Consider the following 27,774-nt stretch of genomic DNA (forward strand, 5'->3'; position numbering starts at 1 on the left):
TATCCCGTTAAAGAGCTGAGCACAAGCTGGGAGAGAAGGGGTTCCCCGTGGTGAATCAAGCACAATCAGAGTGGTGACCCACTACCATCATAAACAACAGCAACTCACGACCCACTGGCAGTATCCTTTACAAGTTGATTGTGTTAGTGCTGCCTTTTGCTGCAGAAGCCAACTAAACAAACTCATTGGTAATTTTACAAGTCTCCATGCATTTCTCAGGCTTACAGTCGATGTGTCTACCACAAGTCTACCATTACAAGCCAAGTGACTTGCACAGGTTACCCTCTCTACAGCTCCTTCCATCCCTGGCACTCTAAAAACACCGGACCTCTTACTCTGCCACTTTTGCAGAGATGAGGGGGACTTCTGTAATGAAACACTCAGAATGAGGAGTGTCTTCACTGATGAAGGATTCCCATCTCCTGTTGTGGACAAGGCCCATAACATCCACTCTAAAGGCTGCTTTATACTTTACACATTCACACCGGGCATAAGGGGATGCATGGCAAAAATGATATCAGGCCTGGAGACGCATGTGCTGGGTTTTTGCTGTGAGTTGCACACAGAATTTTTTTTCCAGCTATGAGGTGATATAGATGCGGAACAGTGTATCCAAAGTGGTGAATTTTGGGGACAGGCTGGTCACGTGGGTGCCATAGTGATGAATGAAAGGCTGAATATGATATCAAAGTGCATGAGAGAAGTGCAAAAATACCTGAAATGCATCTGTTCATCATGTAGATCACCCATTCTTTAGATTATAATTGTCCTTCCATCTACTCCTTTTTTCCTTATTAAAGCTAATAACAACAAGCACAATTCTTCTTTTATCAATAGAGTCTCACTTCAACTGCATGACATTGTTAGGTATGTGACATTGACCAAAAATGGTTGAAACCGATTAGGAGACAGTCAACATACTAATCAAACGGGCCTCAACAAGTTAGAATTTGTTTTGGTCACAGACTGCACATGTGCTTTGGATTGTGGGGATGAGCTGTGAAAACAAGGAGGTCCATCTTTGTCAGGTTGAACTGAAGATGGTGATCCTATCCATTTTAAATGGCATGGTCCTCGGTACACTAAGAATTTGAGTTATCACACACTTTCCCAATTAATTACTGGTAGAGTTCCCAGTGAATTTACAACATTTTAAAACTTCTGCTAAGCCAATTAATCATTTTAAGATTCACTCAAGTAATAAACATAATATTTCTTTTGTTGCAGCACCAATGTAGAGTATTTATTATTAAATAGCATCTTTGCAGGTTCAATCTTTATAGAATGCAATTATTGAAATATTGTCAGAATTTGATTGTCACATGTCATTGATTGGCAGTAATCATCTGCCTCATAATTGCTGGTCTCCATGAATGTTGGGCTGACTGTTACCTTTCAGGTAGGGTATTTTTTGTTCCCCGGCTTGTATTTATCCACCGATTTATTGCTGTTGTCTGTTCTTTTTGGAATTTCTGTTGATTTTGTTTATTAATTATTATTGTTTTAACGATGCGCTGTCTCATTAATGACATGGCTACTCCAACACTTTGCAGGAAAGGTGGGCCAACTCTGCCTTTTAATTGGCCAGAGAGAATGACCCGGTAGTGGTTTATTGAGCTGGTCTGGAGTTACTGCAAGTATTGCTTTTCATCTGGATTTTCTGTATTATTCTGTTTCTGTCCCTGGACTGTTTCCTTCAGATTAGTATATCGGGACTTGTTAGCTTTGGATTGCCTGTTAGGCAACTCCTTTCTGCTAATTTAAAGCATTTTTGTTATTTTTCCTACTTTGCGTCTTTTTTTCAATAAATATTTCCGTTAAGAAAGATTCCTTGTTGTCCTTTTGGTTACAAGCCAGAGGTTTTACAGTTTCTCTCCCCTTGTAAGTCATTTTTGATGTTTCTTTTGAGACCCCCCTTTTTTCTGGACTCCCTTGGCCAAAGCCTGCAGGTGGTAGTTGGGGGCTGGCTGTCTTGAGGTAAATCTCTTCTAGGCAGGCTAGTGACATTTCTGGCCAGCTTTCTGGGTCTTTTGAGGCCTCATACCTCTCTTGTAATGCTTTTTGATTCCATGTTACAACATTGACAGCCATCAAGTGTTTACTGTTTGAGATCATCCTCACAACGTAAGAGAAAAAGCACAGATAAAAAACAGAAAAAATAAACAGAAAACTAGAAAGAAAAGACAGCTGATGCTGGGTTTTTTTCTTTTCACACTCAGCCCTTGCTTTGCCTAATCTTTTAAATCTAATATCCTGTCTCATCTTTGCTGGGGCCTACAAGAATTACCTTGTCATTTTTGTGTTACGCTGCCTTGTGCCCCATTTCCTTCATTGCATGCCTATTTGCTTAACATGAGAAGACTCCACTCGTTGGGTTTTTTCCTTTCAACATCAATTCTAATACTCCACTTTTTGTCTGATGCCGTTATGATTTTGTGGTACGGAGGCCTGTTTTTAGGACTTATTTCAAAATGACAAACTGAAACTAGACAACATCTAAGAAGTACTTAAACTATAAAGATAGGGGAGAAAATTCCACCTGAAGCCCGCTTAACATACACTGTTATGAGCTTTAAAATCCTCCAGATCAGTTACTAATCATTGGAAAAGAGTTCACAATGGAAAAATCCATAAATGCCAGAGCAGAGTGGTTGGTTGGTTGATTGACTGATTGATTGATAGATACTTTATTAATCCCAATGGGAAATTCACATTATCCAGCAGCAGCATACTGATACAATAAATAATATTAAAGATTGATAATAATAATAATGCAGGTGAAAAACAGACAATAACTTTGTATAATAATATATATATTATATGTATAATAATAAGAATAGCTGCAGGTCGGTTTGTCCTGAACAGACATATTTAGATCTACTGTACCTTGGCAGTGACTGATAACCCTTCTCCAAAGGACATTTTTCTGCAGGCAGGCCAAGTTGCCCAAAATGAGGAGGTGTCTCTTTCCTCTCGTCAATGCTACATTCATTCTCCTCTCAGAGTCTGTAAAACCAACATGGCGTGTTCTGACAGAAGACAAAATGATGATTTCCTTCTCTGCTCCCTGAAAAGCATCCACTGTGGAGACCTGGACGAGTTTCACCTCTCTGTGGTTGCAGCATGTATTACTGTATATTAGGCTACAAATCTGTAAAATGAAAAGGAAAAAAAACATCAATCTACAGCAACATCTGTGTTGTGGAATCTGAACAACCCCAATGGTTTGATATTTCACAAAGTGTCATGGATGTGCCCAAAAAATCTTATTTATTGGGAAGAGTCTAGTGGAAACACCTAAACAGGTAGAGAGTTTTCCTGATTAACACAGCCCCTGACTGTATTTCACCCCACAAAGTCCTGTTTCCTTATAAACAGGAAAGTCACAAGAATGAGAAAATGCAAAGAAAATAACAAACACTTACAAAACAAGCGCAATGATCTCCTGATCCGAGCTTACTCTGCTGTGGCCTTATATAGCCAGAGGGAGGGCTCAGAAGGAGTGATGTCAGGATGGCCCCACCTCTTGGGGCCCTCACCCATAAAGCACAAGGAACATCATGACATTTTAAAGAACGGTACATAATGATAAACTTCACAAAAAATACATAAAAATACAAAGAATAATAATTCAAAAACAACAGTCAAACACAAACATACATTGATACATAAAAACATGGGGCAGAATGACAACCTACAACAGCATCAAAGGCATGTAAACAGTAAAATGTGCATTCTCATTAGAGTTGTGTGTACCTCTTTGGACCCAAAATTTTTTAATGTGATTTAGTTTTTTTGCTCACATGCATTTATATTAAATCAGCACTAAAATATCAAACCTTATTCATTTGCGACTTATACAGTGTAATCACTCCAATCAGAGTCCCCTCGATTCCAGCAGCAATCAGAGTCTGAATAAGTTTAAGTGTAAACAGGGCTTCTTTAATGTTATGAAAACTTCCGTCTTTTTCTATCTGGAAGAAAAAAAGTACTGTAAATAAATAACTGTTATACAGTATTACATAACAAATACACTTTACATGATTTATAATTTTCTTTAATTCAAGGCATACGTAATAGGCAGCTCAGTTTTTGCAAAAACAAACACAATTTTTTCATGGAAAGAAAATTTGTTAAATAGAAGATCTTCATTCATTGGAGGGTGATTATTATTTACATAAGAATTATGCTAAATATTTACACATAAAGCAATATACAGTACATCCATAACAGAGCAGAAACATTACTATCGTAAGACCATTAAAAACATATTAGCATTTTGGCTTTAATGAATATGGTTAGCATGAGTAAGACAAAGTGCAACATAACTTTTTATATAGACATCTATGATCTAACATAATGGTTACAAAGCTGGGACAATGAAACTACATTTGTTAGCTGCATACTGATGTCGGTTTTAGCAGTCCATGGCTAGAGTACATATTGTAACTGCTCCTTGATGGGAAAAATGATAAATCCCATAAGTAAAAGCTGGACACTGCCTTGGTCAGAGTGGGCTGCAGCTCCGAGTCTGTGACAGACCCTCCTTCCTATACTTGCTCTTTGTTATCTATTTAAATTTAGCAGGGTGAATTTTCCAAAATATCAATACACATTTATAATCTGAGAGATTGCATTACTGACTCCTTTTAGGACAGGCCAGTCACTTTGGATGAACAGACACTGGTGTGAATTACAAGTCCTAATTCATACTTTATGCTTCTGCCTACTCGTCAGAACTTTGAACAAGACTAAATATAAAGAAATGATCTTAAACACAAAAAGAAATACAGTATGTAGTAATTTACATAGGTCATAAGAAGCTGGATAGAGAAGATAAGAATGTCTATCGACTCCAAAAGCCTTCCTGAACAAATGGTTTTTAAATGCGTCTGATACTGCCAGGTGAGGCACCCACAAACATAATCAGATTAAGTAGGTTTCAGTGTTATGTAATCATGCAATGGAATGAATGCCTCCTTTACGTGTTAAAGCATTTTACATTCACCAGTTGCGTCAGCGGTACTGACGTCTTAGTAGAATTGGTTCCTATCTATACACATAGACAATAGGGTGACATTTCATGTTACTCCTACTATATATTATGTTACTACAAGCTGTGTAGGCCCGTGCTGTAAAAAACCCTTACCCCGACTCCACCTCTCAGTTCCGGGCCAGACAAACAGACACACTTCGATGCACAGACGTTTATATACTGTATAAGATAATATATTTATAAAAAATACCTATGAGCTACATTAAATTTTTAACATTACCACATAATCTAACTCAAATTTTCTGGAAGCAAAAGTGTATCATTATAATGAATTCAACTAGAATGCGGGGACACAGCTGAAAACTTGTTAAGGGTAATATGAGCTAATCAACATGCAACATTACAAGGAAAAATCAAATTGTATTACACAAGATGTCTGGTTAAATGAGAATCTGGGTTAAAAGTGTAATTGCACATCTAGTCATAAAAATGCCTGTAATAAAAGCTGGCAGACACTGTGATCATGGGAGGTCAAGTTTGTTAACTTTGTAATTACAGAATACAAATTTAAAAACTACCACCTAGTGAAACATTGTGCAACCATATTAACAGTACAACTTGGCATGAAGTTAGCATTTGAACAGAAAGAATAAAATCAGTTTTTAATGCACCTGCTCTGTACCAGCGACACTGCAAAAACACAGAGTGGGAAGCCAATCAACCAGGGGTCTTCGGTCCGACTCTGCAATGCCATCAACGAGGGCTCCAGAATAGAAAAGCTCATTGGCTAGCTTGCTGATAGCAGGATGGCAGCGGTACTGACTTCTTAGCAGAACGGGTTCATGACCCTGCACAGAGAAAACAGGGCAGCATATTCTTGACAACTATGGTAGATAGACAGATAGATGTGAAAGGCACTATAAAATAGACAGACAGACAGATAGATAGAGATATATTTTTAATTATAAATTAATTTAATATAAGCTAAATTACGTTTTACTACAGTAAGTAGCCACATAATCTAACTCAGGGAGCTGAAGTGTATCACAACAGGAAGGTTGGACTGCAAGTCACATTTTAATATTCAACACGACTGTAAATAGAATACGGAAAGATTATAATAAACAGACTAAGCAACGTGCATCAAGTGGTAGCAACAAAAGAAAACAAAACTAAAACAATGGAGAGAAACAAGAATTAGCTTCACAGAGTGAAGAGGTATATGTTTAACTAAAATAAAAAAAGAATTTGGTTGAATAGCCTATTACCATCAAACACATCCGATCAAAGAGGGTCTGTTCGATGCCAAATGAATGGGTGGCTTCGGAGCCCTGGATAGTGGGAGGAAGCTGCTTTGGATCACCCACAAGAACCAGTTTTTCACATCCAAACCTGAAGATAAAAATACATTCATCAATACAAACCAACTCACAAACAACAGAATCAAGAAAGACGCAGCAAATTCAAAGGCAACGAAAATAACTCTAATGACAATTATACATTAAATCACTGGAATAAAAGTTTGCTTTCTTAATTTGCTTTTTTTGAGGGCAAGAGTTTTAGGTAAAGACTGCTCATGCTACAACAAGCTGAATTAAACAGAATATAACTTATGCTGAAATGCTTCAAGTGGATTTGATTATGTCATACATAGTACATGGACCCCTAATGCGCTTGTCTGGACCACGCCTGGGGGCTTAACGGTCAGTGGGTCCTTCAGAAAATTGTGATAATTTGTGCTAAAGTTACCTTGCAATTGGCAGCATAGAAGCAGGTTCTGTAATCTGACTGCATTCATCCAGCAGGACAACAGGGAAGAGAAGGTTATTCATACAAGGGAATGGACAAGCAGCACAAGTGGCTCCTACTACTTGCACCTGCAATGGCAGAGGTATACAGGTAGAAAATTCCAAGCAGTTCACTCACTTTAGTAGGATAGTTTCACTTGTTGTTTTGCACTTATTCAATTACATTTATTCTTATAAATCTCACTTCAATTTATTAGCCTCACTTTATAATTACAAATAAAGTATGAAAAAAGTGCAAGGAAAGAGCAAAATAAAATGCCAAAACATAAACAGAGAAACTTGAAAAAAATATTTATATGTTATATACACATACATGCAGGGTATATATTTCATAACCTATCTTTGCATTTTACATCTGCCCAGAACACCTAGGAGTTGTTCAAACGGTACTGTTCATGCCGTAAAGTTCTTTGTTCATTTAGCCATTTTCAGAATACAAAGGATCCAGACTCACAAAGTCCCTATCAGAGGCACTGTAAAAATTCATGATATGGCTGACATTTGCTTCACTTTTCCAAAACCTGACGTAAAATATGGTTTCTTAATTAAGTGCACATGGAGATTCTTGTAATTTCTTATTCCACTATCATTCCAGTATTGCTCTCCCCATGCTCAGTTTACAAAACTTTAGGCAAGAGCTGTTGGAAAGAATCTTGCACTCTCTCACTTGTGACACACACTATGCTGGCTTTAAGGAAAAAAAAGTTCTTAATAATAAAATAAGACAACTTAGTATGGTAAGACAAGGCAAAACAAAACATTTCATCACAAAAAAAATTATTTTGAATTTAGGAACTTAGAGATTAGGAACAAACAAATGGCATTCAGTCAAATGTGCATTGTACAAGGACCAGAAAATGTCTGCATTTTAATGCTTTTTATGTTTATCATGGCCCTGTATTTGGCAGGATATGAATATAAAAAATTTTACTGTACTCTGTACATGTGATGAGACTACTAGTACTGCAATAAATTGCAATCTAAAATTTAGCATGCACTGCTTACCTCCCTCAGCAGAGCCTTGTTTCGGCCCAGCTTGTGCTGCTCAATGCTCTTTCGGACATAAATCTTCTCCACGGAGCTCAGGTTCATTTTCAAGAGTGACTGCAGTTCTCTCAGTTGCTCACTTTCACTTCCAGCATGCAGGCTAGTAAAAAAGTTAAGAATTTCTATGAACAGGCAAAGGAGGGCATGTCATTCTATATATTCACCTTCAACAGGTGAAGAACGATAAACTGTAAATTATAATACCTGTGTGGGAGAACACGCTTGGCAATTTTTCTTACACTTCCAACTCTGATGAACTTATCAAATCCAAGATCTAAAAGACTAAAAATAATAAGAACCATGACTTTACTTACAATACACATACAGTACAGCTTATCAAATAACCAAATAAAAAAAATAAAACTTTTCAATACTAAAGGTAAAGTAATAAATAGGATGGAGTAGAATAAAAAAATATTTATAATTTATAACTAATAAGCAAGACCCCCACTCCCCTAAACCAGGCAAGGATCCAGCTACCCATAAACCTTAAAACTGGCTTAAGATGGCGTTCAAAAAAAAGTGGATTGGCAGTTCAGTGTATTAATCACGGACTTCCTTTCCAACTGCACTACAGTCTTTTCTCTACTAGTATGCACCCTTCTTATCTCCTTTCCTTCTCTACCAACAACCCCCCCCAAGGTCTCCAAAGAGTTTTCTTTACTAATAATGTGACAAAAACATTTTAGCTACAGGCTGACTGAACCCCGTGTGCAGGTGTTTTCAGGGATTCGAAGTGGAAATTAGAGCGAGCTGGATCTGTTGTCGGCTTTTGAAGGGGCAGACGCACTCAGAAGCTCCAGACGTTTACTCTTTGAAGTCACCTTGACTTAAAAGGAGCACAAGGAAGAAACAGGAGAGTTTGGTCTTGTAACAAAGCGGCCCACAGATGGATTAATCGTATATGAAGTGAAAGTGGCTGTACTCCTAACAGAGTGACACTATGTACTTAACACACCATTCAGACCGGCGTAACAATTTCCACAAAATTCAGAAGCGACACACTGACTGGTAAATCCCACTTCTTGCTAGTTAGCTAGCAATGGATCACATTTATTTCACCTTTCTTTTTTCATATTTGTTATGTATGTTAGCAGACCCATTCCATGAAACACACAAACATACAATATTAGATGTGATTTTAAACTAACAGTTCATATTGTTATAAAAAATAAATGTAATCTTATTGCAGTTTCGTTTAGTTGTGTACACCAACCAGGAGCAGGTGCCATTGCACAGTCATATTCCATGGAGAAAGCACCCAGTGTGTAATTTTCCATCAGCGTAAACTCTCTCACATATTAAGTCCAAGATGAGCCTCTGCCCTTTAAAGGGATGACTGCTACACCAATAGGACACCAAGGTGTTCCAGCTAACAAGTCTCAGGACAGCATCTGCCTTAAGACAGTGGATAAATTTTATGCACTCATCAGATATGGAGCACTGGCTACAAAAAATATATAATTCTATAGCATACAATACAATCTGGTCCTCTGCCTCTTATCTGTTTCAATCCATTTTCCCCCACTACTGTATGCTTCATCAGTTGGAAAGCTGCGAAAATCAGGTAAGGTTCTTTTTGTTTTGAACTTGAACACAGAAGGACACAACTGAAGCTCTTGTTTTGCGATTCCACCTATGTTTTGGATAACCTGAAGAAAGGTTACCCATAAATAACACAAATGGGATTACTAAAATATGAGACGCTAAGAAAAGACATTTACAACTAAGGTACTGTGACTGCATTTACATTATTTAGAGCAGCTAACCTGAGGAGGACCCTGTCCACGGATACATTGGTAGAGGAGGAGATCAATAGCTTCCATCGTGTTGAGTTTGGACAACCAGCTTGTTCAGTTTCAGCAAAAAGGTGAACAAGAAACAATACAATAACAGCCAGTAAAAAACTCTTTCCAGCACCAAAGACACCTAAGATAGGAAGAAAATATGTAAACATGAATACAATGAAATGCTCTTTATGAGACCTGTTAGTGCATTTTAAAAATTTATTCTGAATATAATAGTTGATTCCTTAGATACACTACCTCACCAAACTCTGCAGCACCTTATAAAGGGCTGGGAATTCAAACAATTAAATGGACAATCCGTCACTTTTTATTCATTAGAGATGAAACGGGTCTGTATTGGAGTGTCTTATCATTTCTTCTCCTAATAGCTTACCACTCTCTATTTCCTCAAAAAAGGTAATTATTTAAGACTAGCTGTGTAAGCCGTGCTGTAAAAAGCCTGGGGTCCTAGAAACTATTGAAATCGTCAGAAAAAAAACTGAAACATAGAGATGTTAGGTAATTGAAAGGAACTACTCTGGGCATCTCTCTCTCTCTCCGAGGAGGATTCGTTTTTGCCGATGTGCTCGAATCGCTTGTGAATTAGCTGAGGGAGGAACAGTAAAAGGGATACCATTTTACCAATGTTAGCAACTAAGTGACCTTGTCTTCTTCTGAGGTTTTGTTTTGCTGACGTGCTCGTCTTGCTTGTGTTATTAGCGGCTAAGTGAGTTCTCTGTTTCCTCGGAGGTGGAGCCCTTACCCCGAGGGCCGGACAGACACACACACACACACTTCCACATGTAGATGTTTATATATAAGAAAGCATGGATTTCACATATTTCAGGTATCTATTTATTAAACTACAGTCATGGCCGAAATTATCGGCACCCCTGGAATTTTACCAGAAAATGCACCATTTCTCCCACAAAATTATTGCAATTACAAATGTTTTTGTATATACATGTTTATTTCCTTTATGTGCATTGGAACAACACAAAAAAACAGAGAAAAAAAAGCCAAATCTGACATCATGTCACACAGAACTCCAAAATTATTGGCACCTTTTCAAAATTGTAGGAAAATCGTTTTATTTCAAGCATATGATGCTCATTTGAACTCACCTGTGGCAAGAAACAGGTGCTGGCAATACAGCAATCACACCTGAAGCCAGTTAAAATGGAGAAACATTGACTCAACCTTTCTGTTGTGTGTCTGAGTGTGCCATACTAAGCATGGAGAACAGAAAGAAGAGCAGAGAATTGTCTGAGGACTTGAGAACAAAAATTGTGGAAAAATATCAACAATCTCAAGGCTACAAGTCCATCTCCAGAGATCTTCATGTTCCTTTGTCCACTAAGTGCAACATAATCAAGAAGTTCACAACACATGGCACTGTAGCTAATCTCCCTGGACGTGGACGGAAGAGAAAAACTGATAAAAGAATGCAACAAAGGATAGTCCAAATGGTGGATAAACAGCCCCAATCAACTTCAAAACATATTCAAGCTGTTCTGCAGACTCAGGGTGCAACATTGTCAGCTCGAACTATCCGTCGACATTTGAACAAAATGAAACGCTATGGCAGGAGAGCCAGGAGGACCCCACTGCTGACACAGAAACATAAAAAAGCCAGACTGGAGTTTGCCAAAATGTACTTGAGGAAGCCAAAATCCTTCTGGGCGAACGTCTTGTGGACAGAGGAGACCAAGGTAGAGCTGTTTGGTAAAGCTCATCATTCTACTGTATACAGAAAACGGAATGAGGCCTACGAAGAAAAGAACACAGTACCTACAGTCAAACATGGTGGAGGTTCTAAGATGTTTTGGGGATGTTTTGCTGCCTCTGGCACTGGATGCCTTGACTGTGTGCAAGGCATCATGAAATCTGAAGACTACCAAAAGATATTGGGGTGCAATGTAGGGCCCAGTGTCAGAAAGCTGGGTCTGCGTCAGAGGTCATGTGTGTTCCAGCAGGACAATGACCCCAAACATACCTCTAAAAGCACTCAGAAATGGTTGAAGACAAAGCGCTGGAGAGTTCTGAAGTAGCCAGCAATGAGTCCGGATCTAAATCCGATTGAACACTTATGGAGAGATCTCAAAATTGCTGTTGAGAGAAGGTGCCCTTCAAATCTAAGAGACCTTGAGCAGTTTGCAAAAGAAGAGTGGTCGGAAATTCCGGTTGAGAGGTGTAACAAGCTTGTTGATGGTTATAGAAAGCGCTTGATTTCAGTTATTTTTTCCAAAGGGCGTGCAACCAAATATTAAGTTGAGGGTGCCAATAATTTTGTCCAGCCCGGTTTTGGAGTTCTGTGTGACATGATGTCAGATTTGGCTTTTTTTCTCTGTTTTTTTGTGTTGTTCCAATGCACATAAAGGAAATAAACATGTGTATACCAAAACATTTGTAGTTGCAACAATTTTCCGGGAGAAATGGTGCATTTTCTGGGAAAATTCCAGGGGTGCCAATAATTTCAGCCATGACTGTATGACAGTAAATGCAGCAAATAAAAGACCAACTGACTCTGTTATAACAGTGCAAGTCATTACTCTTTAAAGCCCAGCCTGGCAACAGTCACTTTATGTATAAGGCATTATTACAATGGATATAATAAAAACATGAAATTACATCCTCAAGGCAAACCATTTATAAAGCTATGCATCTTTACTACTCTAGTCATATACAGCAAATCAATCTCTTTATCAATTTATCTACGGTAGGCACTATACTGAATAAGACCAAAGGGCTCCACTCTAACCTTACTGTCAATACACCCCAAAATACTAACCACCAAAGTCAACTTATTCATAACGCATGATTAAAATGGACAAAATAACAACAGGAATATGCATATATAATCTAACAGATAAAGCAGCTATGTCACAAGGGTGTCCCATCTTAGCTCCAGCCCATGAACCCCACCCTGCTTAACACCCTCCAGATCAATCATCCAAATGCCCGACTCCTGTTAGGGTTTACTTTCTGCCATCTTCCTCAACCACAGTGACTTGGTTTCAAGGAGCTCGCAATTTTCATTTCCACTCCAAGCAGACACATTTCAAAATACCTAAATAAGGAGTATGCACACCTAGCGTAACTAAATAATTAAAATAATCTCCATGAATCTTATGTCATAATCCATAATATAAGAAACCTTTCCTACTTCAATGAATCAACTTGTATTAAATTTCATAAATATTCCAAATGAAGTGAATACAAGATAATAAAGAAAGCAGAAGTTAGAACATAAGAAATCTGACAAACATGATGAGACCATTCAATTTATCAATCTCGCAAAATTATCTCTAAGCCTAATAACAGTAGAAACACTTTACAGTATATTAATGATTGTGATCATTACTATAGAATTTACTGTACCAGGCAGTGGCGCAGTGGTTAAGGCTTTGAACTTCAAACCATGAGGTTGTGGGGTTAAATCCCACCACTGGCACTGTGTGACCCTGAGCAAGTCACTTCACCCACCTGTGCTCCAATTGGAAAAACAAAAGAAATGTAACCAATTGAATCTCAAATGTTGTCAGTCGCTTTGGCTTAAGGCATCGGACAAATAAATAAATGTAAATGAATATTTGATCAGTGCTTGCTTTAAAAAAAAAACAAAAAAAAACCCTTACCATGTATAATTGTTATCGGCAGCTGATCTTGGATACTAGCACTCTCCGATTTTTCATTGCTTCCCATCATCTTTGCAACTCTAAAAAGGGCAGCTGCTTGGTCTCCATTTAGATGGTAGAAGTCGATCATTTGTGAGGCCATTTCTACTGTTCTGCCTGTGTATTGAAGCTTAGGTTCCCGCAACATTCTAGCAGCTGGGGGGATGAATCCTCCCCTCTTCTTCTGGTTAGGTATGTCAATCTGGGTGATGGGGTCTGGCCTAAATAACAACAATACTCCACAATTATCAATCATTTATTTTTGAGAACAAACACTTTTATTCTCAAAATAGAAATATTATCAACAGAAGTATACAGTACAGCATGGAGTTCTTAAAAGGCAAATAAGTAGATGGCTAACAAAATAATAATTGTGCTTCAGCCATCCCAGTAAGGAACAAAAGAGGGGCAAAGACATGATTTCAGAGCTATTCTGGGGTTCTATGCAAATCAAAAGTCAATGAAACATAAATGCATAAATGTTGGAGCATCAGCAGCTGTTTAGGACTTTCCCATTTCTGTAGAGGTGATATTTAATTGAGCTGAAAGCTGCTCTACAAAAGTTACAGTACATCTGGTTAAGAGTTTCGTCCATAATGAACTCTACACAACACATTTCTCTCTCCATTCCTTAGCAAACACCAAGCCTACAGAGTTTTTAAAATGGTTGAAATTACAGAAGAGAAAAGTATCTAAGGACATGAAGTCGCTATTGTTTCTATTAGTGGAGACCACATCAAAGGCCACATATTAGCAGCACAACAATTTTTGTACATCCCCCAATTATAGCATAATACAACATTCTTAAAATGGCTTAGTCCAGTTCAGGAAAATTGGGGGACGTGGCCTGTTTTGGCTGCATCAGGTGTAAGGCATTAAACAGCACCTGGGTCATAAAGCATCAGTCCATCGCATAGCTTGCTCACACACACACAAGGGATCAATTTAGAATCATCAATCAATCTGAAACAAACATCTTGTGTGGATGGTGGAGGACAACCAGAGTATCTAAAAGAAAACTGATGCAGACATGAGAAGAACATGAAAGTTCCACATACACAATGAATGGGTGAAAGGAAAATAAAAAGAATAAACACAGGCATGCTCCATTGTGCAACCTTTTCTGAATATACAGTATACATGTAAATTATTTGAGAATATATAAAACAAATCTGGTAAGACATAATCAATGATTAACCCTCTGAAAAATGTATGACTTTATCATGGTGGATTTCGTAGTTGGTCATATTTATTATAGGAAATTTGCACTTCCAGTAGATTATCCATCCATCCATTTTCCAACCCGCTGAATCTGAACACAGGGTCACGAGGGTCTGCTGGAGCCAATCCCAGCCAACATAGGGCACAAGGCAGGAACCAATCCCAGGCAGGGTGCCAACCCACCACAGTCCAGTGGATTATTTTTTCTAAAACTTGTATTTTGAGTTTTCATTTATGTCTTCATGTAGGCTTTACAGACTCCCCATTGCAGTTTACCATTTAGATTTGTATTTCAAGAACAGCACAGTAGTGTAGAGATTAGCATTTCTGCATCATAAATCCGGAGTCCTGGGTATGAATTCCAGGCGTGGTCACTGTCTGCAGTTATCCATATGTCTGCATGTTTTTCTTTCCATATATTCCCATTCTTATCTTACATCCCCAAGACGTGTCTTACTGTCTATTATGAATGCCCCTATAGAAGAGAGACCCTGTTGGGGTCTTCCTCCCCATCCATGGTTGGTTCCTGACTTACACCAATAGTACCAGCAATAGATAAAGTGTGTTTGAAAAGTGAAATATTATGATTTTTAGTTTGTAAAAACATAATTAATAAATTAAGTACTTACATTTTCAGCAAATAAGGCAGAAGTGGCATTGAAGCAGGCAGAAAGTTTTCTTGAAGGTTTCTCAGTGTCGTTAGCTCAGTGCTGGCATTACAGACAAGCAATGCATGCACAATTGCTGTTAAAGTAAAAAAAAGTCAATAGAAAGAACAGGAAAAGGAAGTTTAAAAATGATTTTTAAGCAGAAAACACATTTTCAGGTTTAAACTTATTTTAGGATTATTTGTCCCAAGTGTATACAGTAATTCTTTAATTTTGGGCATTTATTGAAGACACAAAAAGAGCTAATTAAAAGACAAAAAACCTTAAAGGAAAGGGGAAAAAAGAGAGAGAATGATTGACTCACCCATTACCTGTCAACCTGATAATAAAATTTAAGGTAGGAATGCACCGATACCCATAATTGAAGGTCAGTAGGCCTTCCTTCATCCTTCAGTAGGGATGCACCGATACCGAAACGGGTATCTGGTATCGGCCTCGATACCACATTTTCTAAAGTACTCGTACTCGTTAAAAGTCCCCCGATACCGGGGACCGATACCACGGTCTGAGAAATGTCTATGTTTGAGCGGCGTGTAAGGGGTTAATCACAGGCGCCGAGTGCCCGCCCCCAGGCCCCGGCTGCAGCTCAGAGCGGGGAGAAGGCAAGGTGAGGCGAGACATGTCAGCCGTGTGGAACTATTTCAAAGTGAATGAAGACGACAAAACAAAGGCGGACTGCAAATTGTGTTCAGCGAAATTGTCCAGAGGAGGCTCAAAAGGTAGCGCATTTAACACAAGTAATTTAATCAAGCACCTAAAATCCCAACACGACAACAAGTACAAAGAGTTTACCCACGCTTCTAAACCAACACAACCCACGCTGCAGCCAAACTCTTGCAAGACGAGAGAAAATGTCCAGAGACAATCCACGTGCTGTGAAAATAACACAGGCAATTATCGAGTACATTGCATTGAGTGACCAGCCACACTCGGAGGTAGAAAATGTGGGATTCCTGCGTCTCCTCCATGTTCTGGAGCCCAGATATGATATCCCAAGCTGCCGCTACATGACTGACACGGAGCTGCCTAAACTACACGACTCCGTGAAAAATCATATCCACAGCCTACTGCAAGCCTCTTCTGCGTTTAGTTTCACCACGGATATTTGGACAAGCAGTGTTAGCCCTGTGTCGCTAATTAGCCTAACCTCCCAGTGGATAGACGAGAGTTTCTTGTTTTTTTTGTTAAATTATATGACTAAAGCTGTTACCTGTAAATTTAAATCATGTTTTTATTAAGTACTCGGTATCGGCAAGTACTCGGTATCGGCGAGTACTGAAATGCAAGTACTCGTACTCGTTTTCCAAAAAAGTGGTATCGGTGCATCCCTATCCTTCAGACATCTTTTCTGACTGGCAGAAGAATTGTGACCTTTTTCTAATGGTTGAAAAAGTGAAGCGCTATGGAGGATGTTACTGTAGATTAATACCAAGACAGCATGATGTGGATCGAAGTGATAATGGATGATATTTCAAAAATGGGCCTCACTTAAAAAGATGACCAGAGTCCCAAAAGCTTAGTGAAGGGAATTTGAGGTCAATACTGCAAGCAGGGTGGCACATTACCATAGTAGATCCATCATTCTGGGTTGGAACACCATTCCTGGTCATTGTCTATATGTGGTGTGCATTCGGACAGTTTTTCCCTCCCGAACTATGAAGCTATGTAACCTAACTGCGAGATTTTAAATTGGCCCTGTACGAGTGAGGGTTTGTTTGGCTTAAGTAGACTCTGTTCAGGATGGGTTCCTGCCTTTTGCATAATGCTGCAAGGATAGGATCAGATGCTCTCATTGCAATTAATCGATTTAACTGGGACTAATACTATTATGTTATTCAAGTAAGAGAGACAATAAATGCAAAAATGGTTGTACAGTGTAGTTTTCAATTTAAGCCCATTAACATGGATCATTGCATTGTTAATGCTACTGTAACATTTAAAAGAAGTTCCATATGCTCACCATCTGAAAGCCAATTTGAAGGATGATATCCTTTGATAGGCACAATTTCTAGTTCATTTGTTGAAGAAGGTCCAAAGAATGCACTACAGGCTATGAAGGTGTCATGGGGATCAAAGAGAAGGGTTTTCGATACCACCCACAGATCATCTGCAATGCAAGAGCAAATTGTATAGGTCAGCTCCAAAACCTGCCCAAAAGTGTAAGACTAGTTTTCATTGAGAGTTTTAGCGTACAGTAATAAATAACCGTTTCATTCATCACTTGATGCTATGAAGGGGCTTTTAACTTAGCCCTGGAAAACCAAAAAATGCTTGCTTTAATTCTTGGCAAATAGCAATCAGAGACATTCTGCTAACAGTGTTTGAAATAATTGTTTGATCAGAAGGCTTCTTCAGCTTTGTGTTTTACTTCTTTAGCAAACGCAGATACGCGTGTGCTGTTAGCACTGATTTAGAAAAATAAGATTCATAAAATATGAATTTTAATTACAAAGGGGACAAACCTACGGATTACAGTTCCTCCACTGCAGAATACCTGATTTAATGTGAGCAGTGCCTGTTTAGGCCCATCACAAAGTGGCCATTTTATAAATGTGAAAAACAAAACCTGAATGAACAAGGTGATTATTCATGTTGTATTTTACGTTTGTAATTAATTTTCACCACCTTGCTTTCACTTTGACATTAAAGAGTCTTGTTGGTCAGTGTCAAAAAAGCCAAATTAAATCCACTGTGATTTAAGGATGTATAACAATAAAATGTGAACAAGTCCTGTGGTGGGCTGGCACCCTGCCCGGGGTTTTTTTTTCCTGCCTTGCGCCCTGTGTTGGCTCGGATTGGCTCCAGCAGACCCCTGTGACCCTGTAGTTAGGATATAGCGGGTTGGATAATGGATGGATGTGAACAAGTTTAAAAGGGTGAATAATTTTTATAGGCACTACACCTTGAACTGAAAGCTCCTTAGAAGTCCACAGGAAAAGTCCTTCCGTTGTACACATCAGCTGCTTTATAGGTATCTCTGACTAGTCAATACTGAGCTGTAGATATCTCAAATAATGTTTAAGATACTTAAGTGTTGTTGTGCATGCACGTCAGTGGATCCACCTCCGGGGTCTTCTGAGATATGTACTGTCACCCTCAATCGAAGAAGGGGCTCTGTTGCTATCCTTAGCCTTTGCAGCTACAGACTCTGCCCCTTCAGGTTCTGCCGCTACATAACCCATGATTCACTCATGAAGAGAATGCACCACAGCGAGGAGCTCCTTCCCACCATGACTTTGAAAGGCTTTAATCAGACATGAAGGGCTTCTGAAGCAAAGACACTGCTTTTGTGTTTCTTTGGCACCGTCAAGCTCACGTTTTGTTTATTTGTTTCATTTAAAAAGGAGACAACCAGGTTAGCGCCCCAACATTTTAACTTGTAGCCCTGCAGTTCCTTCCAACAAGCACAGTGTCAAATTAAGACATTTAAGGGACATAGTTTACAAGCTAACCTGCTGCCACTAACAGAGATAGCTGCTGCCAATGCCCATTTAGTTTATTGGTTTAAACTAAACACAATTATAAAAATCTACATGACCATCGGCCTTTAAGAGGAAAAAAAGTGAATTGCAACAGCACACTTAAACACCGTTCAGCCACTCATTGCTTAATTACTTGTAGCGTTTCTTGTCATACTACAATCTGAACGAACAAAAAACAAATCCATCTCCCAAAAACACTATAGCCAACTCTATGGCCACAGTGCAAACTTCTTTAAAGATCAAGGCATGGGAGTTCACCTTGTTATAATGGAAGTAACTACATAACAGGAGCACTTAAGAGCATACAAGGCATCCTGCAAGCATAACAAGAAGAGAGAGGACCTGGCATCAGCATGAGATGCATTAAAAACAGTTCCAAAATGAAAGGAGCCAGCCTACTAGTTCAACGTTAAGAGACTTGCATTACATAGCTCGGCACAGAATAAAAGTTTTATCTTGGGTTCTGCAAAGTTTTATCTTTGTTCTAGCTATCCATTTGATCTGCAGCTTTATGGTAAATTACATAAAGGGCCCAAACAAAGGATAGCATCACAGTTTTTACAGCTAATGTTCACCCCAAGGTTGTTACAGTGAAAAATAGTACGTCATCTGACTATTAATGCTGCCAGAAATACTAATATAGGAAATCTTGCAGCCTCGGACAAACAGACTAACACCATTTTTGTGCCATGCAGTATAAAACTGCTCTGCACAATACTTTTCCATCCATCCATTATCCAACCTGCTATATCCTAACTATAGGGTCACCGGGGTCTGCTGGAGCCAATCCCAGCCAACACAGGGCGCAAAGCAGGAAACAAACCCCAGGCAGAGTGCCAGCCCACTGCAGGGCACACACACACACCAAGCACACACACCAGGGACAATTTAGGATCACCAATGCACCTAACCTGCATGTCTTTGGACTGTGGGAGGAAACCCACACAGACACGGAGAGAACATGCAAACTCCATGCAGGGAGGACCTGGGAAGCAAACCTGGGTCTCCTAACTGCGAGGCAGCAGTGCTACCCACTGCACCATTGTGCCACCCACAATACTTTTGGTACTCAATAATAGCCTTTATATTAAACTAGAACCATTAACTAATGACAGTTCAATAAGGAAGAGTATAGAGAAATAAAAAGACCAAATTAGAAATGAATTGACAAATGTGTGCGGTACTTTTTAAAACTAGCACAAAGCAAACCAATCACATCCCAGAGTGTTAGAGGAACAAAAGTAAACACTTTTTACAAACTTACTGTCTGCATTTTTAGTTCTCCTTCCACAAGTAAATTTGAAATTCTACTCACTAGGAAGACAAAAGTTAAATAATACGGTGTGTGTTGGTCAGACTATTCAGTGTCCACTACCGAGCAGAAACAGTCCAGTGACTGTCTAACACCTCTCCATAGTTTATAATGAGTGGGTGTAGATGTTTAGCAGACTAGTTATTGTGGCTTCCAATTGTGCTGTATAGAAGTGCGGCCACTAATCTTACAAGACTGTGCACTCGGCTAACGTGGTATCTTGCTACCTGGTTACCTTAATAATGGTAGATGATAGACACAATTATCAGAAAGCTCTGGGGGGGAAAAAAAGTTCAAGTAGCGCAGTGTGTTCTTTTTGTGGGTTTTTTTCTTTGCTATCAAGAGAAATGTACATCAGTATTAAACATATTTGAGTCCTTTTTTGGTCCAACACAACTGAATCAGTCAGTCAGCAGGTTATGAATGACATTTAAATGAAAAGGTGACCTTTGGGGCTCATTGTTATTTGAATAGCTGCTGGGATTGCATGCTGTGCACCTTTATCCAACATGACATAAGGGTACATTTTAAAGTTACATTTTTATTTACATCTTCAACTTAATGCAGAATTTGGATGATTTATTACAGAATCTATCATGATGTCATCCATTTTTCTTTAAACATTACCTTTGCTGTAGCTTGAAGAGCTCTCCTTTCTGCTTAACTTAAGATACAGTTTGGGTTTGGCATCCTCCAGAGATTCATTATTATAATTTGATTTGCCCATATGAAACCTCTTTCTTTGAAAATCAAAGGATTTTCTAGAAAAATAAGAGAAACTGTGATACTGCATCACTAAGCACATAGAATGAAATCTCCTAGTGGTTGAACATGCATTTGTCTTTCATCCTTTGCATTTAAATTACATTTCAGTTTCCACAACCAAGGACAACACCACATTTTATACTGTATGTTAAACAAATGTTCCCTAAAATACAGCACACGACAAACTGCTAAATGTCACAGAGCTATAAATTCAAACTCATAAACAACTTTCTGGAGGAACAAGTTTTGAACTGTAAAAATAAGGAGCCTAAAGACAACGATGTTTCTTCTAATAAGGATTTAAAGCTATGTGGCCTTGTTATATGGAGCATCGACCTACAGTAGGGCAGGTACACAAACACACTCACGACACAGTTCTTTAACATATTATTATTATAAAGTTATACAAATAAATATATACAGTAACAACAACAGACAGTCAAACAAGACCAATTGATAAACCAACAGATAAATGACCATAATGACACTGCAAATGGGCTATAAAACTATTTACTTAATAAATACCATTTTATATTGAAAAATCATGTATTAAAAAAGAAAACACGTACCTGATAAGCAGATGGCACTGACTGTACAAAGGGATGTGTTGGCTTCTGATATAGGTGGATATACTGGGCACATCTGACATAACCATTTTTGCTGAAGAAGCATTACATTCTTGCATACTGAATGCGTTCACATCATCAAGCCATTTAAAAAAATTACATTTCTCCAGATTTGAAGCATTGCAGGTATAATAAAATCTACCCTAAAACAAAAATGAAATTCTGTCATAGTTAATTATCCACCTGCAGTGTACCCAAAGGGTGATACAGCGGGTATAGAAAAGAATCCTCCCCTTCGAAATATTCCTTCCCAGCTTTACTTACTCAATGCAATCTCTAAAATCCAAGTGAAAGATAATCACAGCTACAGTTCAGAAAAATGATAAAAAAATCAAAAATAAGACATACTGAGATTAATAAAGGAACACCCCCACAATGTCAATATTTTTGTTGAACTACCTTTTGCTTTAATGACAGCCTTGAGTCTGTTGGGATACTTCTCTATCAGATTTGCACACCTAGACTGAGTAATATTTGCCCCCTCTTCTTTACAGAACTGTAGAAGTTGAGTCACATTGGATGGTGAGCGTTGGTGGGCTGCTATCATCAAATGTTTCCACAGATTTTCAATAGGATTTAGGTCTGGGCCACACGAGGACATTCAGATAGATAGATAAGATAGATACTTTATTAATCCCAAGGGGAAATTCACATTCTCCAGCAGCAGCATACTGATACAAAAAACAATATTAAATTAAAGAGTAATAAAAATGCAGGTAAAAACAGACAGTAACTTTGTGTAATGTTAATGTTTACCCCCCCTCCCCATGCCAAACCCGGGTGGAATTGAAGAGTCACATAGTGTGGTGAAGGAATGATCTCCTCAGTCTGTCAGTGGAGCAGGACGGTGACAGCAGTCTGTCACTGAAGCTGCTCCTGTCTGGAGATGATCCTGTTGGGTGGATGCAGTGGATTCTCCATAATTGACAGGAGTCTGCTCAGCGCCCGTCGCTCTGCCACGGATGTCAAACTGTCCAGCTCCGTGCCTACAATAGAGCCTGCCTTCCTCACCAGTTTGTCCAGGCATGAGGCATCCCTCTTCTTTATGCTGCCTCCCCAGCACACCACTGTGTAGAAGAGGGCACTCGCCACAACCGTCTGATAGAACATCTGCAGCATCTTATTGCACATGTTGAAGGACGCCAGTCTTCTAAGGAAGTATAGTTGTCTCTGTCCTCTCTTGCACAGAGAATCAGTATTGGCAGTCCAGTCCAATTTATCATTCAGCTGCACTCCCAGGTATGTATAGGTCTGTACCCTCTGCACACAGTCACCTCTGACGATCACGGGGTCCATGAGGGGTCTGGGCCTCCTAAAATCCACCAACAGCTCCTTGGTTTTCCTCCTTCGGCCAGTGTGTGGTCAATTTTGCTGTGTGCTTCGGGTTGTTGTGTTGAAAGGCGAACATTCTGCCCATCTTCAACTTTCTGGCAAAGGGTAGCAGGTTTTCCTCTAGAATTTAACAGTATTTTTCCCCATCCATTTTTCCTTCTACCCTAACAAGAGCCCCAGGCCCTGCGGCAGAGAAACATCCCCCACAACAGGATGTTGCCACCTCCATGCTTTACTGTAGGTATAGTGCGTTGTGGATGGTGAGCTCCATTGGTGTACCATTTGGTATAGAGACCATATAGTTTTATTTTGGTCTCATCTGACCATAAGCCCCTTTTCCACTTGGCATCATAATCAAATGAGCCTTAATGTGGCCTTTTTTGAGAAGTCGCTTTTTTCTTGCAACCCTCCTGAATAAGCTACAATTGTGGAGCGCTTGTGAAATTGTTGTCACATGCACACAATGACCACTCTTTGCCATCAAATCCTGTAACTCCTTCAAAGTGACCATTGGCCTCTTGGTAGCCTCTCTTAAAGTCTCCTCCTTGCTCTTCCATTAAGTTTGGAGGATCCAGGGAGGGGCCTAGTAGTACCAAATACTTGCCACTTCTTTATGATGGACTTTACTGTGCTCCTTGGGCTTGATAAAGCCTTTGAGATGTTTTTGTGTCCGTCTCCTGCCTTATGTCTGTCCACAACTTTGTCCCTGAGATCTTTTGAAAGTGGCCTGCCCCCCCATATTCAGTTGTTTGCTGTCAGTTGCACTACCAAGCAAGGGAATGAATGCTCCAGGAACATCTTCACTAATCACACTCATTACAATTGATCACAGGTGGAAGGAAGCCAGTAATCATGGTCTGCAATGGAAATGGTGGGCACTTGCACCTGATTGAGTTTACAGATTTGGTTGGGGGGGGGGGGATCCTTTATTAATCTTAGTATTTCTTGTTTTTTTTTTTTTTTTTTTAATTCTTCTCAACTGTAACTGTGATTTCTTTCACTTGGATGTTATAGATTGCATTTAGTAAGTAAAGCTGGAAAAAAATGGTTTATGTGTTTTCATTTAAGGCTGTAAAGCAAAAAAAAAATGGGTATATTTCAAAGGGGGGGGGATTATTTTCTATACCCACTGTATATATTAATTCTGGTGTATCATATATTTCTAGAAAGGGTGGGAACAGTGGCCCAGAAAGAGCAGTGATCTCGTTGATCAGACATATCTGCATGTTCTTCCCTTGACAGCATGGGTTTTCCTCCAGATATTAAAGCCTTCCAATGAACAGATAGACTTGCAACTATAAAAAAGCCCCAGTATGGGCGTGTAAACGTGTGTGTGCCCTGCGATTGACTCACTTCTTAGCTGAAGCATTTCTTACTTTGTGCTGCCACAATAGGTTACAGCCCCTTGCAAATGTAATCTGAAATAAGCAAGCTTAGGAATTAATAAATATATTTCAAGATAGTACAGACCAATATATCACATGGTATTAACTTCACATAATTCCATTAGATTTACGCAGACATGTATTTCACTCCGCTAGTAAGGTATTTAAACCAAATGTTCATGTTGTCTTCAGGTCGCTAAATGAGCAGTAAGTCACCGCTTCCTTGACTGTGCCACACACACACACACACACACAGTACTACAGTATTTACCACCAACCCAATCTTTCCATAGGAATCACTTGAAAATGCTGAGATTTCTGTGTTTCTTGTAGCCTTTTAACTGATTTGCTCAGTTAAGCCTCCACCTTGTCCTTTTATCTTGGAAAATGTTGAAAATAATCATCCAAACTTTTACAAAATCAAAAACGTACCAAAAGTGATTTTGTATTGTTTGTACCATGTCAAAAATGACTCTGCACATGTCTAACAAATAAAAGATTTTCAACTTTGTATAAAAGGCAGTAATTCATTTAATCTTCACACAGAGGTGTAATTGTTTATTCTGTTTAAATGTACTCCTACAATAGACTGTATCTGGAATTTTGTTGCTAACATTTAAATCAAACTATTAAGAGTTCATAGCCAAATTATCGCATTTTAAATATATTATGTTTATTTTTTTTTCAACCAGGAAATTGCCTTTCAAAAGCTTCTTCTCCTTGAGTATTGTATTAATGAACTAATGGAAATTTATAGAGCGTTGCACTTTGGGACTATTAGTTTGATAGACAGATAAAGTTCTATTTATTTATCTATCTGTATTCTGTTTGTTCATCTAAAAAAAACTCTCGATCACGATTTCCCCGTTATTAGTGGTGTTCCCCAGAGATGGGTGCTCGGCCATTACTGTTTTTAATATATCTACTCCTTGTAGGTAGAATTTTTAAGAAATTTGGAATTGATTTTCATGGTTATGTAGACGATACTCCGCTCTATACATCTACAAAGCCCACTCTGTCCTTCCTCTTTCCTGCCTCAATGACTGTCTACTTGAAGTAAAATCTCAGTTTTCTTCTAATTTCCTCCAACTCAATACCCATAAGACAGAGGTTCTCCTCACTGGCTCCAAGTCTGCTTTATCAAAATCTAATAATTTTTCACTTAATAATGATGGTACATCAGTCTATCCCTCACCTCCTGTTAAGATTTTGGGGCTTATCTTTGATATCCCATATCAATAATGATACACGGTCATCTTTTTTTCGTCTCCGTAACATTGCATGCCTGTGGCTCTCCCTCTCAATAAATAGCACCGCCATCCTTACTCATGCACTGGTCACGTCTCGCATGGATTATTGTAATTCTCTTCTCTTTGGTCTCCCACAGGAGCTTCTCCATAAACTCCAGCTTGTTCAGAATTCGTCTGCCTGTATTACAACTCATACCTCTTCCGTGCAACACATGAACCCCATCTCTTAAACAGCTTCATTGGCTTCCTGTAAAATTTCAGATTGATTTAAAAATCCTTCTACTTACCTTCAAAGCCCTTCATAACCTTGGCTCCATTATACCTCTCTGACCTCATACATGTCTGTACACCTAACCGCACTCTTAGGTCCTCTACTTTTGGTCTTCTCATCACCCCACCTGCGCGCCTGATCACCGTGGGCTTCAGGGCAGTTAGTCGTAGTGCCCCTCGTCTCTGGAACTCACTACCAGAAATCATTCGGGATGCAGATTCCCTACATTTTTTCAAATCTCATCTTAAGACTTAACTATTTCGATTAGCTTACACTACATGACCTTAGGCTGTAATCTTATTGCTGTATTTTCAGTTCCATAGATATAGATATATGTATACCGTATGTGTATGTGTACCTGCATGTTTTTGTTGGTTTTATGATTTTATTATCTGTACGGTGTCCTTGGGTGTTCAGAAAGGCACCCTGAAATAAAATGTATTATTATTATTTGTCCCTAGATGCTCAAAAAATAAATATTATAATATGACAAACCACAGACTCCTCTGAAATATACACCATCCATCCATCCATTGTCTCCCGCTTATCCGAGGTCGGGTCGCGGGGGCAGCAGCTTGAGCAGAGATGCAGAGATGCCCAGACTTCCCTCTCCCCGGCCACTTCTTCTAGCTCTTCCGGGAGAATCCCAAGGCGTTCCCAGGCCAGTCGAGAGACATAGTCCCTCCAGCGTGTCCTGGGTCTTCCCCGGGGCCTCCTCCCGGTTGGACGTGCCTGGAACACCTCACCAGGGAGGCGTCCAGGAGGCATCCTGATCAGATGCCCGAGCCACCTCCTCTGACTCCTCTCGATGCGGAGGAGCAGCGGCTCTACTCTGAGCCCCTCCCGGATGACTGAGCTTCTCACCCTATCTTTAAGGGAAAGCCCAGACACCCTGGGACTCCAAAAAGGGTGGGTACTCCGAACTGCTGTTCGGTGCATACGCACAAACAACAGTTAGGACCCGTCCCCCCATCCGAAGGCGAAGGGAGGCTACCCTCTCGTCCACCGGGGTAAACCCCAATGTACAGGCTCCAAGTTGGGGGGCAATAAGTATACCCACACCTGCTCGGCGCCTCTCACCGGGGGCAACTCCAGAGTGGTAGAGAGTCCAGCCCCTCTCAAGGAGATTGGTTCCAGAGTCCAAGCTGTGCGTCGAGGTGAGCCCGACTATATCTAGCCGGAACCTCTCAACTTCGCGCACTAGCTCAGGCTCCTTCCCCTTCAGAGAGGTGACATTCCACGTCCCAAGAGCCAGTTTCTGTAGCCGAGGATCGGACCGCCAAGGTCCCCGCCTTCGGCCACCACCCAACTCACACTGCACCCGACCTCCTTGGCCCCTCCCATAGGTGGTGAGCCCATGGGAAGGGGGACCCACGTTGCCTCTTCGGGCTGTGCCCGGCCGAGCCCCATGGGTGCAGGCCCGGCCACGAGGCGCTCGCCATCGAGCCCCACCTCCAGGCCTGGCTCCAGAGTGGGGCCCCGGTGACCCACGTCCGGGCAAGGGAAAACGCCGTCCAAAATGGTTTTTCTTCATAGGAGGTTTGTTTAACCGCTCTTTGTCTCATCCCTCACCTAGGACCAGTTTGCCTTGGGTGGCCCTACCAGGGGCATAAAGCCCCGGACAACAGAGCTCCTAGGATCATTGGGACACGCAAACCCCTCCACCACGATAAGGTGACAGAATGACTAAAAAAAAAAAAAAAAAATCCAACTTGACAGTTGCATCACAGTGAAGCATTATTCAGGAGTATCGACATTGGTATAAGAGAACCCTGCTGAGTAAGTATTTGGGTGAAAGTATGCAGAGTTAGTGTGTCAAAGAGGGGCTGATTTCATTAAGGGCATTTAAAAAAAACACACCACACACACACACACCTGCGGTGGGTTGGCACACTGCCCGGGATTGGTTCCTGCCTTGTGCCCTGTGTTGGCTGGGATTGGCTCCAGCAGACCCCCGTGACCCTGTGTTCGGATTCAGCGGGTTGGAAAATGGATAGATGGATGGACACCACACACACACAAGCATTGTCTTGAAAAGCGAGTGTGACATGCCTACTTTTTTCAGTCATTGTGAAATTTGCAGAATGATCAGTCATAGCTTCAAGCCACTGCTGTTTCAGTTCATCTGTCAAGATTCAAGCCACACA

The 27,774-nt window shown here is 39.9% G+C and overlaps 1 protein-coding gene across 1 annotated transcript in view; it reads right to left on the reverse strand.

Annotated features, from left to right (window-relative positions):
- LOC114654503 (protein ZGRF1-like) overlaps positions 1-27,774 on the reverse strand; it is a 67,905-nt gene that overhangs the window by 7,261 nt on the left and 32,870 nt on the right. The window contains exons 14-26 of the mRNA XM_028805090.2: positions 21,333-21,532; positions 20,626-20,759; positions 17,165-17,311; positions 15,166-15,280; positions 13,277-13,536; positions 9,621-9,780; positions 8,056-8,133; positions 7,810-7,951; positions 6,746-6,873; positions 6,265-6,388; positions 5,668-5,844; positions 3,840-3,974; positions 2,887-3,151 (exon numbers count right to left, since the gene is read on the reverse strand). Of these exons, the coding sequence (XP_028660923.2) occupies positions 2,887-3,151; positions 3,840-3,974; positions 5,668-5,844; positions 6,265-6,388; positions 6,746-6,873; positions 7,810-7,951; positions 8,056-8,133; positions 9,621-9,780; positions 13,277-13,536; positions 15,166-15,280; positions 17,165-17,311; positions 20,626-20,759; positions 21,333-21,532 (2,065 nt within the window). The remainder of the gene's footprint in view (positions 1-2,886; positions 3,152-3,839; positions 3,975-5,667; positions 5,845-6,264; positions 6,389-6,745; positions 6,874-7,809; positions 7,952-8,055; positions 8,134-9,620; positions 9,781-13,276; positions 13,537-15,165; positions 15,281-17,164; positions 17,312-20,625; positions 20,760-21,332; positions 21,533-27,774) is intronic.

The sequence above is a fragment of the Erpetoichthys calabaricus genome, chromosome 7 (genome assembly GCF_900747795.2).
Source record: "Erpetoichthys calabaricus chromosome 7, fErpCal1.3, whole genome shotgun sequence".
In the NCBI taxonomy this organism is placed as follows: domain Eukaryota; kingdom Metazoa; phylum Chordata; class Cladistia; order Polypteriformes; family Polypteridae; genus Erpetoichthys; species Erpetoichthys calabaricus.